A 17810-nucleotide genomic window follows, 5' to 3' on the forward strand; every position below is an offset into this window, starting at 1 on the left:
GAAATGAACAAGGGGGACCGTCCACAGCGTCCACACAGAGCTACACATTAGGTACATACAGAAATCTAACTAAATGACAACTGACTAAACAGCTTATGAACGATAATACTATTTGGTATAACTGTTGTCATTGCGATTCCTCTACACTTGGACTTTCTTCTCGACAAAATGCGGAGCTTAGTACGAATAATTGGAGGAAATGTCCTCGGAGTATTAATATCATTTGGTTTCATCTTATATATTATGGCAGCGTATTGATTCACAATTTGGTCTAAGCTAAATCAACATTCGACCCGCTGGAGTGCCGGTCGCGTCTCGCCAAATGTAGAAGTAGAAAGTGAAACTCTAATTTGTAGTAAATTAGCAAAATACTGTTACATCGAACTCCCATCGCCGGGCATGAACGTCATAACACCGCTCTGTTCCCTTGAACTATTTTTTCTGTGCAGAACGTGTGTTCTGCAATATAAAAATTGGAATTTACCTATATTTACTATAAAAAAGTACAAGTAATTTATTTGTGCGAAGCAGAAAAAGTGAAAACAAGGTAAATTGGTGGTGCGAGAAAATATGCTAATTGAAAATTAAGTTTGAATATTCAAAAGAAAGTCGAAAAACAAGAAAATCAGATTGTTTTGTTTAAGTTACCTTAAGAGTATTTGTAATTGAAGAGATATTTGGGTGCAGCTATAAGTATCCATACATTCACGCCACAATGGCTGATCTTTGATAGTTTCGTGCACTATTATCACTATTATTAAATTACATAACTATAATTGCATCTCGCATGAGATTTGGGATATTAACATTTCCAATTGTGCAGCCAAAAAAATCGCCCTAAGAAAAAGGCAAGCTAGAGCTGACATAATTTAACCTCTTACTCTGATCACAAATCTCTCCATTTATTATTATGTGTATAAAAATATTTTTTTATAATTGCTAAGTGGTCCTGAAAAATAATATTAGCATTTTACACGCAAGTGGCAGTTGATGGGGAGAATAATAAATAAACATTATTTTTAAAACAAAAATATGGCCCTTTTAAATGCAGTCATTAAATCACACCCCCAGAAGTACACTCGTAGGTCTAAATTTTGCCATTTTGAGTAGTAGTGCTGCAGTACATTTTTTTCTCTTAGGAGAGCACTATGATTTTTTTGAGCGAGGTATACCGCAAACTTCAGTATTCTTTGAAATGAATCGAGAAGAACACTGCAGCAATGAGGAAGTTCAGTGCTACGGGAAATTGGATGTACAAAATGTTTTCATTCATGCGGTATTTAATTGTACGGCGAAGTTTCTTGAAAATGTATAAAATAAACTACTTTGAATTGTCACTGGCTCGTGTGAACACTTGTTTACAATAACCGATCAATAAGGGCGTTGTTATGTTGTTGTGGCAATCGGCAACAGATTTCCGGTTTTCGGGGTAGCCATGTTTTTTTAAGTTAAGCGTGTTTTAAAGTTCGGCGGGTAAAAATAATTTGTTTTTAGAATTGTACAGGGTTCTACTTTTAAATGCCAGAAAAACTCACCGACTCGAACTCGTGACATGGCAGGCGTTGTAATTTAGATGTTTCGGCCAACCAAAACTCCAAAGTTTTCTAAATTACAAATCTTTAGAGAGAAAAAATTATAGAGATGATAAATTTGGCCCTAGTTTGATAGCCCATTAACAAATAAATAAAAAAAACTGAACTTCCTCATTATGGTGCTACAGTGTTCTGCTTATATTTGAACAGCCGAATGATCAAACACCTCGAAACATACTAGGCAGTACAATGTCAATATACATCGAGTAATTTAATTAATACATCAACAATCATTTTTCAATGTTTGTTTTCGCGCTCCTGCAAAATGGATTTAGGACATACCGCAGTGTACCGGGGATGCGATTGCATCGCGCAACAGTGTCTGCGTTCTGCGGTCGGTACGTCAATATCTTGTGTCGCACTTGGGCACGGAAAGGCAGGCCAGGGTCGCAGCGGGCTTGGTTGCCCGGTCGCAGTCGGTGTCGCTGCGTGGTGAGTTGTCGGCGCGCTCGCGGCACTGCACGGAGCGCCGGCGCTGCGCCCCCTGCCCGCGCCGCCCGCAGGGGCACGCGGACCAGGGCCCCACCCACCAGAAAGTGCGGCAGGAGCGGGGGTTGCACACGCGCATCAGTTCCGACGGTTTCTCTATCTCGCTGTTGCTGACGCAGTGCTCTATGTCCACGGCTCCTGCATAATCACAATGAATGTAACTTTCATTTAATTAATACTGAATTCGACCTTAGAAAGGTCGATAATCAACGATACAATAGTAATAATTTTAAAAAAAAACTGATTTTGAGTTACTCGTAATATACGGAATAAATTATTTAAAAAACTCTCTTATGCCAAAAAACAGATAATTCTAGCTTCACGATTTAACTGCTTGATGGCTTAATGACACATTGTTCGTGGTCATTCTCAAACAGTGATATATTTAATCTTTATCCTTCATGAAGATGACATTTGAGGTTTTCTTGAAAAAATGTAACAGCATTTTTTGAGACTAATGTGAAAATGCTAATGTTTCTTTAGGGTGAAAAAGAAAATAACAAGAAAAAACACGGTTTTAAGACATTAAGTACTGTTCTTCGATCTGCACAGCACAAACTATGGCTTGCATGAACCAATGTCCTGATTGTGTCGCATAAACTCGAGACAGGATCTGGACTTTTTTGGTGTCTTTCTAGATTTAAACAATCACTAAAATAGACCAGATCTTGTCTTGAGGTAGTACTGATATAAATATATATGTATTTTTAGTCCTAGCTTTAATTTTCTTTAGTTCTATTTTATTTCAATTTATTTCTTTGATATTTTATTAATTTGATTTATTCATATAAAAATACATATTCCAAAAAAAAACATATCCCCAGCTCTATGAGGCTCTATGAGGTCAAGAGCCCTGTGTTGAGTTGGGATACAACATAATTGTACCTGTAGATACGAGGGTCAGTCAAAAACTAATGCCTCCTATTTTTTTCTCCTTTAATTATTAAGAAATAAAAATTCAATTAGGTTAAAAACCACTCTATTGACGATTAATCTGTCACCTTTCAATATAATTTCTGTACATTTCCACAGTTTTGGTCCATTTTTTTAACAAGGGCATGTATTCCATTGTGGTAAAAAGCACGGTCCCGCTTCCTGAACTTTCAACCCATGGAAGTTTTCACGGCCTCCTGATCTTCAAAGTGAATCTCGAGCTTCATTTAGCGGCCCGAACAGATAGAAATCTGATGGCGCTAGGTCAGGGCTGTATGGACGATGAGGTAAGACTACTCATCCAATTTTCACAATCTCTTCAGTGGTGTGACGACCGGTGTGTGGTCTTGCATTGTCACGCAAAAGAAGAACATCCGCCATGTTTGTTGGGTGAATTCGTTGAAGGACGTGCTTTAAGCTTTTTAAGGGTTGTGACGTATTGGACAGAATTTATTGTCCATCCCTGTTCCAAAATATCAACCATAATCACACCTTCTGCATCTCAGAACACTGTCGCCATAACTTTCCCTGCCGATCGCACAGTTTGTGCAGATCTCACCTCCGTGACGTCTCTCCAGACTACGACACAATTCTTTTAGAGTTATCAGGTGGTCACCACATCGACTCGCTGAATGTTGCCAGGAGTCACCGCAGTCAACAGCCTGCCGCTCCGCTTTTCGTCAGCCAACAGTGTTTGTCCTTCAGCTTCGTTACAGCGACGAACCCATCGTCTAACAGTGTTGACATCCACTGTTGCATCAACATACACATTTTTCGTACCTTTTACCTTCTGGATTCAAGAATTCAATCACAGAACGCTGTCTAATATTACCTATGTTGTTTTGCGAGCAACTGCAGTTCTGCCACCTGTTGACGCAGAAAGTTACTACTGTACACAGAAAAAGGTTTGAGGAATAGCTCCAAATGAAAAATTTTTACTCAACTTATTTAATTAGAAAAAAATAGGAGGCATTAGTTTTGACTGAACCTCTTATTAAATAAAAAAGATATATTTTTACTGTTGCTAAATGGATTGAATAAGTCCGTATATAAATAAATAAGTAAATAAACAAATGTTATTTTAGTGGTTAGTCTCCTGAAAATTCTTCATTATTCCTGGGCTAGTGTAAAACTGAACGCCTTAATCTTCCACGTAACAAAATAATGGAGATATGCTGCAAATGGAGTACCATTGCAGAGCCCTACAGATAGGGAAATGCTGAATGATTGCCAGATTTGATCCACTACGATACGAACTGTGATTGACTTGAATGTGGTAGTTACCGGCGCCCGGAGCGGCGTTGGCGTCGAGGCACACGACGGGGCGGCGCGAGAGACCGCCGCCGCAGGAACGCGAGCACGGCGTCCAGGCGCTCGTCCCCCACTGGTAGCGCGAGTCAGCGCGCGATCGCTTCGGATCCACCGTGTACTGGTAGCGCACCCCGGGGTTGCGGTGTCGCCCGCGGTAGATCATTTGCTGTAAAGTGAAACTGCGCTGTAGTTATCCTATGACATTTCAGCGGACAAAACACATTTGTGAAATTATGTAAGTAAATTTAAGAATACCGACTTCTAAATAATAATGATAAAAAATTGTATTTTTAATTATTTTGCTTTGTTAAAGTAGGTATGTAAGGATTAAAATAGACAATAAAATTTATCATGTAACTTTTTTGATATTAACAATTCCCCAATAAGTGAAGTTCAGATTTATTTTCACAGGTTACGCAATATAATCGTGTTTATTTTCTTCCACCCGGAATTTTCCCATTTCCCTTTCGTCATTAACCTCTCCGCTATTTTTATATATATCTACTAAAATGTGACTGCGTCATTCCAGTGCAGTACGCATTAAATTATGATATTTCTCAGCACGGATTGCTTACACCCTAATAATATAGCAGGAATGTACACGTGTCGCTCTTAGGGCCTGTTTATTTCTGAACAAAAGATTCCATCAAATACTTGCTCAAGTGTGATCGTTAATTAGATCAAATATCTTTATCTGCAGAATTAACCTGTTTTTCAGTGGTACGTAAGACTACACAGCGCAGGAAAATTGTTTCACAGATTCATGATATATTTATGATATATTCATGATATATTTATTGCACCCTGAGATACTAAACCCTTTGCAAATAATTTAATATTTTGTAATTTTTCAGAACTAAGGTTACACTTTATAATATTCATTTTCACCTGAAAACTTCTGGGTCAATGTCGAATTTCAATGACCCATTGCTTAAACTTCCGTAACTTATTATTATTTAATTGTACTTGAAAAGAAGTAAAGAACTCACATAAACAAGAATATCTTCTTCAATGGGTCCCGGAATCCGGACTTTCTCCCAGTCTCGGTCTCTCTCGTACAGAGCGGGAGTACCGGCCACCAGGTACTCACCGGCCAGAGTTATTTTCCTGAAAATCATCATCCGTAATACAAAGAGATAATGGCGTAGTGGGCACTTGCCTACATATGAAATTCTATTCAAGTGTACGACAGACTTCCATTGTCCATAAGGGCAATTAGTAAATACTGTCACTATAAAATCGCCATTAAGAAATGGATAATGGAGGTGGGATGCGCGCGGATTTATGAGTGGATCAGGCAAAATTGATAGAAATATGTTATTATTTATAGTGTTTTTTATGTGTTTGATATTATGATTTAATTGTGTTTAATAATAATAAGGCATGTTTCAAAATTATATAAAATGTCTCCCTCGGTGAGGTAGCAAAAAAAGTAATACATAAATTGTAAAAGAACAAATAAATGTTAAATATAAATTGTCACTAAATAAAATATTTGAAAAAAATTAAATGTAATCGGGTTGTGATCCCGCGGCTAGTGTCTCGGACTCACAGATCAAAGGTCCGCAGTTTGAATCCCACTCTACCCTAATTGATTACCATTGATTACCATTTTCTAATAGTGAGATAACTCGTAAATAATTACAACTCGTTTAAAATGGGTCTCAAAATATTTGGGTAAATCATAAGAACGCAAAATGCCTCTTTTACCATCAGAAAAATAAATTCAAAACTTACTAGTTTCTGCCTACTGAAGGTAAGGAAATGCGTAAAAATTACGGGTTTTAGCAGAAGGGCGTGTGCTTTCATTGAACAAATAACAATACAGTACTAATTATAAGCAAATGTAATAATATTCTAATTTATTGCTGTCGTCGGCTAATTTACATATTTTACTACATGTGAAATAATTCAGTCAGATTAATGTTTCCCACATCAACAAAGATTTTTGCTCCTTTACTTCACAAAAGTCAAAAGAGTCGAGGAAAATGTTGATATTAAACATAGGCAGAATGTTTTGTAGCATGTAATGTGGCCACTTAAACCAGCCAATGATATTCAACCTATAAAAGTGCCACGGATAGTAGTGAGAAGCTTCATTCGTTAATCATAGAGAGAGAAAAAGGGACAAGACCCCAAATGTTCAAAGAACTGATTAGCGGCAGCACGAAGGAGAATCAAAAATATATTAAAACCCTTCAAACCATTTAGAGTTACTCGTATATAAAAACTTTTACCATGTTCAAATTCAAACCTTTCTGACCTGAATGAATTCTTGGGGATGTAAATAATATTTTGTATTCTGTGTGCTAAAGGAATTCTTAGATTTTTTTATTTCTCGTGGTGTAATGGTCAGCGCATTTTCCTACCATACAAGAGGGCTCGGGTTCGATTCCCGACAGTGTCAATATGAAATATTTATTTAATTTTTTGTTTTCACACTAAAATGGTACCTGAAGCGTAAGACTGATCGTCTTACTTTCATGTAACAAAAATAATGAAGATACGCTGCGATTGGTGTACCAATGCAGTGCCCTATGCACCATTAGGTGCAGATAAATAGATATAATGATGATTTTTTCAATTTACATAGATAAGAATTTATTAATCATTCATTTTTAAGGAACACTGGATCTCCTCTAACTGATAATTAATTGACAACAATCATGAACCACGTTTCATTATCGCACAATTTAATATGTTTATTCAATCAAATTAGTTCCATTTTAGTCAAATAGATTTAAAACTCGACTTCTTTTCAAAATAGACTAACCAGTCAGAAGCCAGTTGTCAAACTAAAAGAATGAACTTTTTTGTATGATGCCAAACTACCAAAAGCAGAAAAAAATAAAGGTATAAAAAAAGATATAAGTACTTAGGGATAGTCCAGAACCAGTCCCTACAAATTTCCAAAATATGTCATTTACCTATCACTTAGGCATTTTACCTAGGCTTTTATATTCCCTCTTTGTTGCGACGAATTTAGATGTGAATATTATATTATTGTCTATGAATATTTTGGTAAAAGCGAGGTAACAAACATTACCTTCTTCCGTTCAAGTAAAACTTGCGCGACGTTGTGCTGACAATGCCTATGTAATTCTTGGAATTTGCAACTTCTTCAATTTTAATATTTTTGGAACCAGCAGGAATTATGGCTACCTGTTAATAAAACATAAAACAGACATTTATAAATGAGGCCCTCAGTATTAAAGACGGCCAAATGCTAAAAATAGTATCAAAGGCGGCCAGCTGCATATTTTAATGCTTAGTAAAAATAGCGTTTCTTTTTATGTTAACCTTAAGGTTAATTGTTTAAAGTTTTAAGGGCACCAAATATTATCAAATAGATTTCTCGAAAACAGGTAGGCCAAACGCCAAAAATAGTACCAAAAGCAGCCAAACGCATAATTAATACTCAATAAAAATAGCGTTTTTTGCTATGTTAACATTTAGCTTAATCCTTCAAAGTGTTAGTATTATCAAATATTTTTTGATAAATATTTCAATTAAAAGGTGCTATAACAGATTTACGAAATTTTCTCAAAAATAGGTATGGGGTCGTTTGGCCACCTTTGATACTAAGGGCCTCGAATATTAAACATAAAAATATGTACTTTTTCAACAACCAAATTTTCAATAACCTTAAAAAGATTTAAACAGCTTTTATTTGCGCTATGGATATTATTATCTGTATTAACCATAATATCTAGTTCAAACCAAACAGATAAATGAAAATGTAAACTGAGGTAAATATTATGTTAATAGTCCCGAACCTACCTTTAATATTTTTATAACGCTAGTTTGCGAAAGCGGAAATAATAATTATTGTGCTCATCTAATTGAAGATAAACATCACTATATGGGAATCCTATTTTTATAAAACACACACAGGATACCATTGAGAAATCGTAATATGCATTGTATAGATATAGTCGATGACTTCAAATTGCAAAATGGCACTTTTATTTTATCTGTACACATAACGGATGAAGTAGGTAGCTTTTTAGTGTCACATGATATGTTTTTTGTCTTAGTTGGATTCAAATTATATCAACAAAAAAATGCATTTGATACTTTATGCTCATCTTGTCGATTTAGAACCTCGTGTATTTACGCTGACTGTGCAATTTTTTTCTTTAAATTAAGCATATTTTTTTGCAATATTCTAATTATTTCCAAAACAGTTTCGGAGGGAAATGAAAATGTTATTTATATATTATAAGACATTTCAAAGTTACTAAAGTGGTGAAAGGGTGTCATGCAGTCTATGTCACATCATTACCTCGCTGTATCCTGACTCCTTGGTGGTGTCCATGCTGTAGATGCCCTGCACATGCTTGCACTCCGTGTCGTTCCCTCCGCAGATCCCGCACGAGTCCTCCACCATGGTGGAGTCCACTAGCCAATCGCAGCCGACCTTGCGGCAGATGCCGGAGATGCACATGTCCCTGGTCCCTAGGTTACACGGAGTACCGTCCAGCGCGTACTCCCCGAAGGGTACGATCATGGACTCGTCCGCTGTACTGCAGTACAGCTCGCACGGCTCATCTGAGCAAAGGTTATTTATTATTTTATTTACTTGGAATACGCCTCCTGCATCTGGAATCCTCAATATAACATTTACATAAACTTAATTAGATGAAGTACAAAATTAATTCCTTAATACGTGCAATATAAATTCCCTAACTTCAAACTTTAAAAATCTAAACTTACCTTGACTTCACAAAAGGCGCATGATTGCGGATCATTTGTTTATCTATAATTTACTCAATAATCGGATTGATTGTGTCGATTTGCTGGCTGAAATCAATTTTAATATTCCCCTTCGTCGCACTAGACATTGCTTCATTCCTGAGCAACGACAAATGCGACACCCGATTAGCTCAGAATTCTCTATTAGGAAGAGCAATTAGTCATTTTTCCAAATTTGAGAAGATGTACGATCTTGACTTATTTAACGACTCAGCTCTCCGCTACAAACGGAAGCTGAGTGTCATTTATAATATAATAATATTTAGCCTCTCTTAATAATATTCAGCCTCTTTTTGAAAAAAAATGTAACATCACTGTAATTATACTTAAATAATATAATAAAATAAAATAAAATAATTTCACATGAATTTTTTTACTTTTTCTTTTCTATATGACCCCTCTTCGGGGCACATTCCGTGTAGAGGCATTTACATTATTTTTATATTATGTTTTAGTTACAGTAGTTGGTATTTAGAACAATATATACGCACACATACACACACATAAATGTATGTATAGATGTACACAAACATATATAAATAAATAGTAAAATCAATAATAATAATAACCAAAAATCATAATAGTAATATAATACACTTAGGTAGGTGCAGTGCAGATATTGAGCCGAGAAGCATGCCACGCCATGCTGTTGCTATCGATTCTCCGAACATGTCGGGTCAACCATTTAAAATGCCGATAGGGCAGATAGATAACTCATCTTCATCATCGAACCTTAAGGTAATTATTTTTGTTATTATGATTGTTGATTAATCCGCACCCGATGTATCTCGATCATGTGTGGCAGGATGGTGAGGCGATCAGCCCCACACTTCGGGCGCCTGTCCGGAGACAGAGAAACCAGGATCTCAAGTGCGGTAGGTGAAAATGTCGAGTACACTACGAGGCGGACTAATCTCCAGTCGATTTCCTTTTTCAGGATTTTTACCTTAGAGTCATACACAGAAGTGTATTTTTTATACGCCCGGACACAGACTAGACTAGATGGATAACTAATAAATGTAAAAATGCAATGTAAATGGGCCGAGAGTTCTGAGCTGGAAGCTAAATTAATTGAGTATGCGATTAATTAGTAATTACTAAGTACAACAGAGAGTGAGACAAACCTTGATCGAAATACGGTTGCCACCTTTCTATAAGTTTTCCATTATACGTCGTGTTGTCATATTTGGAGCACTGGACTTGCCTGAAGGAGGACTCGTTCTTGGGGCATGGATCCGTATTGCAGACCTTATACCTGAAAGGATACATAATAATGATTCGTAATGAACCGGAGCGTAATCTTTGTTATTTTACAATGAGTGGTAAATATTGAGTTATTTGCAATTCATTGTAAAATGCCTCCTGAAATTGAAGCATTTTAGGCCCTCAGTATCAAAGATGGCCAAACGCCAAAAATAGTACCAAAAGCGGCCAAACGCATAATTAATACTCTATAAAAATAGCGTTTTTTGCTATGTTAACATTTAGCTTAATCCTTCAAAGTATTAGCAAATATTTTTTGATAAATATTTCAATTAAAAGGTGCCATAACAGATTTACGAAATTTTCTTATAAATAGGTATGGGATTTTTTGGCCATCTTTGATACTGAGGGCCTCATTCAAATCATAAGAATGCAAATGTTTCTTACAAACAAACAAACCACTAGAGAGGATAGAATGCCAAATCACTCTATCTTTGCATAAATATCTCACTACCTCTACATTCATACATCTTCTCATGCACGCGCGCTGATTATTTCGACATTTGACATGTTCATCTTCAAGTATTTGTTGGATTTGGTCATGCCATGTCTTTCTCGGTCTTCCTCTGTTTCTGCATCCATCAACATTTGCATTGTAAATATTCTTAGCCGTTCTTTCGCTGTCCATTCGCTCTACATGTTCAAACCGGCGCAGAGCTCCTTTCTTGATTTTGTCGATAATGCTTATCTCAGCCTCACATAATGTACGGATCTCTAAATTTGTGCATCTATCGTACATAGTTTTACCACACATTCGTCCGAGAGATCGCATTTCGACAGCATTCAGCCTACTTTATTTGTTATTTCCACAAAAATTGTGCATAAATTCGCCCGTTATTTTCCAAGGGTAAGAAGGCGTCAACCTCTCTTCCGTTGAATTTTCCGAATTTTTCTCCGGCCATAATGGAAGGTAGTCGCATACAAACTAGAGAATGCAAGGTCAGTTGGGGTCACCTCGTCCTCTCGCCGGTGCAGAAGGTGCCTCCGTGGCTGGGCCGGGGGGAGTCGCACAGGCGGCGCGTGACGGACACGCCGGCGCCGCAGGAGCGCGAGCACGCCGACCACGCGCCCCACGGGCCCCAGCCGCCGTGCTGCGGCGGCGGCGGCGACGTGCGCGCCACGCACGTGTGGTTCTGGCACCACTGGAACACAATACGCCGAGCGCTATAGCTGGAGAATCGCACCCCCGGAAATACACTGTCGTAAGTCTGAATGTGGGTGTTTCGAGTTATGACCGCAGTTTAACCACATTTTATTATGACGTATCTACGATTTTTTCAGCGACATATACTACAAACTTTAGTATTCTTAGAAATCAATTGAGTAAACATATCGAGAAGAACACAGCAGTCATTGTGATGTTACAGTGTTCTTCTCGTATATTCACAGTCAAATGAGCAAATACCACAAAAATACGTGCAATTTGAATGTATCATATAACACATTAAGTTACGAGCATTATTCATCTTCAGAAGTTTGTTTTTGCTCTCTTGCAAAATGGCCGATTTAGACATACGGGTAAACGTCGTTTTACGCCGGGTTCCGTTCCGAGAGACACCGGCGTAAAATAAACACAAATATAATGGAAGACATACGTTTAGGTTCCGTGTCAAAATTCTAAGAACAATCCAACATGTTTATTTAATACATTTCCTATATATATTCAAAATAAATTGTAAATGTATTTAATAAATACAGGTTAAATTCGTTTACAAAATAAATAATAATCTCTTGATATAAGTAATGTTTTTTTTAAATAATAAATACCAACTCACCAGTTCATCGTTACTAAATTAGATTCTCAGACTTTAAAAAAAAAAACATCAAATTTAATATGCTTTGATTGTTGCTTCCTTTATTGCAGAATCAAAGCATAAACTACAAATATTTGTATGTTCTTTTAATTGTAATAATAATAAAATAAAAAATATAATCATACCTTTTTATTTTTCTTAAAGACAAAATGAAAACTAACTCGGAAACAATTTCACACACTCAATAGGCTGCTAGCGTACACGGTAATAGAATAAAACAACGTGTAAAAGTGTGTTTGCTATTAGGATCGCGGCGTCTACTGTCGTCTGGTGTCGGCCGAACCGGGGAATTGTAAATCGGCGTAAATCGAACCGGCGTAAAACGACGTTTACCTGTAGGTGCTTATGAATGTAAAAATATTAAATGAGCCTGGGGTTTGTGATGTAATTCGTTTGATAAGGTGCAAAAACTAGGTAGATAATCATCTTTACAGACATTGTTTATAATATTATCATTAACGTTACATCAACAAGTAAAATCTAGTTTTACGATGCATGGGAGAAAATAGTTTTTTTTTTATAGAATGAGCTAAGGGTGAAAATCAATCTTCACCCGTCCTGGGGGAATCTATTTTACCGAATTTTCTTCACAGGTGATTTAAATCAAATCAAGGGCAGAAAGAGAGTTCAATTGATAAATATACACGCTTTCCCTACCCTAGTCTCCCTTAATGCGTCCGTCCCATTTTTTGCGATCTTATAATTTTATTTGAAATTCTTTAAAAAACACCATAAATATTTACAAATTCGTCAAACATTAGGGGAGACCGGGGATGCAAGTAACAAATGAGTTTCAGAAGAAATTACTTTGCTTGTATAGACATTTCCGCTGCTGTTATACTATATACTGTTGTATAATATGTTGTACTTCTCTCTCACCGCTGTTATCCTCACGCCTCTGCGCTAGACGGCTATGAGTAAACCGTATAGGTGTCGGTAAAATACAACAAAAGTAGGTGAGTTTTTTATGTGTTTTTCAATGTTTTATGTTTCTTTAAATATAGAAGTTAATTTCAATACTTGTCATTAATGTTGTTGTAATTAAAATAAACTGCCCGATGAGTTAAAACACAAAAAATTGAAAAAACAATTCAAAAGTGTCGCAGTCAAAAAATATTTCTTAAATATTTTTGATAGTGATAATTTTAAGTGTAATTTATATAGATGGTGTAAAGTATTGTGTTTTATGTTTCTTATACAATAATGTTTTCTTACTATTTCGGATGTATTAACTATGTATGATATTATGTATTGTCAAAAAAATGTTTTTCTTATGTACAGTCCCAAATGAGTTTCTATAATAACTCTTGGGAGTATAATATGTACTTTTTGCATAATATGTTTCATTAATAATAAAAAAATATCAAAAAACAAAAAAAATGTTTCAGAATGAAGATCTATCTTCACGTTTTATATTACAAGGAATCTACTTCTCAATTATGCTTTTTATTAGAGAGACGTGATTGCTGATTTTGGGAAATTAAGAATGAGGGATGAAAGTAACAACTTGTTGATTAAAAATTGTTACTTTCATCCCCGGTCTCTCCTTCCCTACACCTCGCATACAGAACAAAATAACAATTAAAATTACATAAAATTGTATGTTTTTTTTTTACAAATACTCGAATGTATAGTGACTAATGACTATTAACTTTATTTATTTATTTTTTGACAAAACAATTTACAAAAAAATAACAGATATGTAAATAAATACAAGTAGAGAGCACATGTATACATTATATCTATACATATTTTATTTTATTTTTTATTGTATTATTGCCGATCTAACTAGGGTCAATGCTCCGTACTAAGGACCGGCGAGACTTTTTTTTACGTAAAAATGTATTTTTTTTTAAAATTAACTCAAAATAAAGTAAAACAATTCTTTTTCTATATCTTCAGACTTTTTTCAGACTTTAAACATTAAAAAAAAAATATATTTTGCAACACAAAACATTAGTACTAACCATATACATATTTTGAAAAAAAGTGATTTTAATTTTTAAAAATAAGGCAGAATGAGCGTGCATACGATTTGACTAAAGACCTATTGTGATTTTACGACACGATGAATCGATTAGAAATATCTAGATATTTTTATTCACATCCCTAAAACGGGGGTTCATCAGGTCGCCATCTGAAAATGAGGTTAAGGCGTTAAGGTGACTAAAGTCATGTTTGATTATTGTTGACGGTCGGCGGACGCTCGTTAGTTCGAAGGGTCTTATTTGCAATTATTACATTATGTAGAAACGTAAAAGAAATAGTTCCCTTTGGCGTCGTCCCATTCGATGTAGTTTAGTTTACATCGCGCTTTGCAATCGTACCTACATAGAAGGTACTCAGTTTGACCGGAATGGGTGTAGTGAATCATGGATGTTTTATTTATAAGTATAGATACAATCTTAAACTGATCAGTGATCGGTGATATTTGTCGTCTATTATGGTTCCGTGTGCATAAGGCTATCAGTACCAGTCCAGCGTCTATACGTGTATATGCTGTGTCGTGTACGTGTCGTATACCGTGTCCAGTGTCCTTTGTCAGGGGTGAGTAACCATTTTACTCAAATATGTAGCGTATGATGCGTTTTGAATTGTGAATCATTCGTAATAAGGTCGGCTACTATCCGGTGAAAATCCTGAAAAAGGAGATCAGTCCACCTCTTTTTGTAGTAGTTGACGCGTTCGCCAACAATTTATGAGGTTCCGGGTTCGATTCCTGGCAAGATTGCTTTCCAAGTAACATAATTTATGAAAATATGCTAAAAAGTTTGAGTACCATTGCGGTGCCCTACGCATTACTACGGAACGAAAGGTGGGGGGGAGGGGTTAGGAGTTTAGGCGACACGTGTCATGGTAACTACACTTAATAAACTTGACCTATTATGATGTTCATATCAACTAGTTACTAAAATAGCCAGGCAGTCCTCTAATTCAATAGCTTATTTTTCAGTAAAATTGCGATACGTTTATGTAGGAATTAGTTAAATGATCACCCAGCCGAAATCAGGTTTTTACTATTATAGGCAATTTAACGTTAACAGGTGCGGCTTGGTACGTTACAGGTATTATATCCCATGGGTACCTACTACCTACTACCTACTACCTAGAAGTATTAGACGAGTATAATATAATATTATTGCGGTGACTGCGGCCTCTTGCCACTGAATGGATTGAGTTGTAAAATAAACTATGAAACCATTAACGTAATAAATTAAATTGAAACGAAATGTATTTATGCAATTACTCTTCGAGAAATAAACTCCTACCTCACTGTTTGGATTCGCTCGGCTCAATTATTGATCGTTGTTCTAAATAAAGTTATATCTGTACTACATTATTATTCACGAAAATATGCTATAATTATTGTATTTCGGGAAACGAGCCGGCGATGCACACATCGATCAGTTCTGCAGTCGACCGTGTTCAAGTTGAACGTTACGTGGAAATGGCGATATATCGCAGTCGGGAAGATCCGCCGAAGGCTGGACATTATGCAATACTCGAAAATAGTACACGAAGAGCCACGAGGCTGCCGACCCGGTGTTTGATGTCCGATCGCCAAATTATCGCCCGCTTCGAGCGACGCTGCGCCGGCGAGATCGATCGCGGTTGCGATATATTGTATACACACGCTACTTCAAACAGTTTAGTCATATTTCCGAATTCATATCCACAAACGGTGTTTACGGAGGGCGAGCGATGGGGATAAAACGACGCCGACGTCGGCGCCGACGCGGTCTCGCGGGGAACGGCCGATACCCACCATGTCCAGCCCGCACTCCGTCCCGGGGGCCGCCGGGCGCAGCATGGTCGTGCAGGTCCCGTTCACCATGCACCACAGGCGCTGGCAGATCTCGTCCAGCGGCGTGCACACTTGCTCCACCCCGGCGCCGAACTGCAGGCGGCACTGGCGCGCCGCGTCGTACAGCGCACCTGCGGAACACGACACTCACTGTACTACTACTCGGCATCGTGCCACGCTGCCGACCTTCGCCTCTAGCGCCGCCTCGCTCCCCTTACCTGGAGGCAGCTCCGGGTAGATGTAGTCGACTTGCGCCGGCTCGTCGGCGAGGCACTCTCCCATTCCCGAACTGAAATCAGAAGCGGCGGTTAGTCGGCTCGGATCGGTTCCCGACGGCCCGCGCTCGCGCCCCGGCGCTCGTCGCTACTTACTCCAGGAAGTTGGTCAGATCCCTTCGACTGCAGCGTGACCAAGCGACCTCCACCGTGTCGGCCTCGAAGATGGGGGTCATAACGTGCAGCGTGGAGCCCACGCGGCGGTGACATCCGATCTTCTCCGTGTCATGATACATGCCGAAACTGAAACAATTCTAACGTGTTAGTCAGCTACACTTAGTCTGTTTGGGATGTTTCTACGAATAGGTATGTCTATTCCGAGTTCGAGTCGTAGTAATCTCGAGTATGCCTCGTGCGTACGGACTCCGCAATATCAGAATCATAAAAACTCGAAACTCGATAGGATTGATTTTAAAAAATACCTTGTATATAAGTACCAAATACCTTTATATAAGTCCCAAAAACCTTGTATATAAGTCCAAAATACCCTGTATATAAGTCCCAAATACCGTGTATATAAGTCCCAAATACCTTGTATATAAGTACCGAATCTCTAGCCAGCATTCTAATTACGAGCAATTTCAACAAAACGACCAAACGCCGCGATGTTTTCGATATAATTAAACTATAAAGTGGATGCCGACCACCTCAATAAAATACCAATAAATGCGGGATTGAGAACACTCATACATCGGGGATATATTCAGACTTCAGCCCGCCTTAATTTTCAAGCGATGCATATCATATGCTATACACCTTTTAGCCCAGGAATTTTAGCTTTTAAACATCAAATGTTTCATAACCAGCTGATTTTTTGCACATATGTGTTCTAGATATGGTACTTAATTAATACTCAACACTCCCCGCCCCTCCCCCGCTTGCGTCTTGAGATATTTCATTATACAGGGTGTTCGGTGGGGTATTATATTTCATTTCATTTCATTTCATTTATTTATTCAGATATTTAGAACATTACAGAAAAAGACCCAATTCATTCTAAATACAATAATAAATCACAAATTACAGTAGATAATTATGTTATTAAAATAATATAACAAAATGTAAAAAGAAAAATTAAATGTTAGAAAGTGCTTTCCTAAGGGAAGGCCCACTGTCGTGAAATATGTCGACATCCGAGGCGATGCGATTAAGTAGCAAGATTGCCCTACCAACCGGCATAACCATTGGCAGGTTGGTTCTGCATCGCGGTAGGTAAAACAATCGATGCTGTCTTTGTCGAAGATAGTTATCAGGTACGAACAGACCTACATCCATCAGAATTTCTGAGTTATGTATGCGACCACCGATCACCTGGAAAAAGTGAACACCCAAATGAACGTCCCTCCTCCTCCATAATGACTGATAGCCTAGCATTCCCAGTAAAAAGTCAGTTGGGAAGAGCCAAGGATAATATCCACACTCTTTAAGGTACAGATAGCGCAGAAATTTTTTCTGCACTCTCTCCACCATCAAAGAGTATCGAGTCTCATGTGGCGACCAAATAATGGAACTAAACTCCAAACGACTTCTTACCAAGGAATTATACAATGTCCTCAAAATCTGAGTGTTAGAA

General features: G+C 37.5%; 1 protein-coding gene across 2 annotated transcripts in view; it reads right to left on the bottom strand.

Moving 5' to 3' along the window:
• Window positions 1–1166: 1166 nt before the first annotated feature.
• Window positions 1167–17810, bottom strand: part of AdamTS-B (ADAM metallopeptidase with thrombospondin type 1 motif B) — a 208549-nt gene continuing 191905 nt past the window's right edge. For both annotated transcript variants that reach the window (XM_088231285.1, XM_088231286.1), the window contains 10 exons: window positions 16334–16480; window positions 16181–16251; window positions 15924–16093; window positions 11298–11485; window positions 10205–10335; window positions 8611–8876; window positions 7372–7487; window positions 5315–5432; window positions 4299–4491; window positions 1167–2219 (listed from right to left, as the gene is read on the bottom strand). In XM_088231285.1, coding sequence (XP_088087411.1) covers window positions 1936–2219; window positions 4299–4491; window positions 5315–5432; window positions 7372–7487; window positions 8611–8876; window positions 10205–10335; window positions 11298–11485; window positions 15924–16093; window positions 16181–16251; window positions 16334–16480 — 1684 coding nt within the window. In that variant the 3' untranslated portion in view covers window positions 1167–1935. The remainder of the gene's footprint in view (window positions 2220–4298; window positions 4492–5314; window positions 5433–7371; window positions 7488–8610; window positions 8877–10204; window positions 10336–11297; window positions 11486–15923; window positions 16094–16180; window positions 16252–16333; window positions 16481–17810) is intronic.

This window comes from Micrasema longulum, unplaced genomic scaffold, assembly GCF_059751315.1.
Source record: "Micrasema longulum isolate JH-2025_06_02 unplaced genomic scaffold, ASM5975131v1 h1tg000868l, whole genome shotgun sequence".
Taxonomy (NCBI): domain Eukaryota; kingdom Metazoa; phylum Arthropoda; class Insecta; order Trichoptera; family Brachycentridae; genus Micrasema; species Micrasema longulum.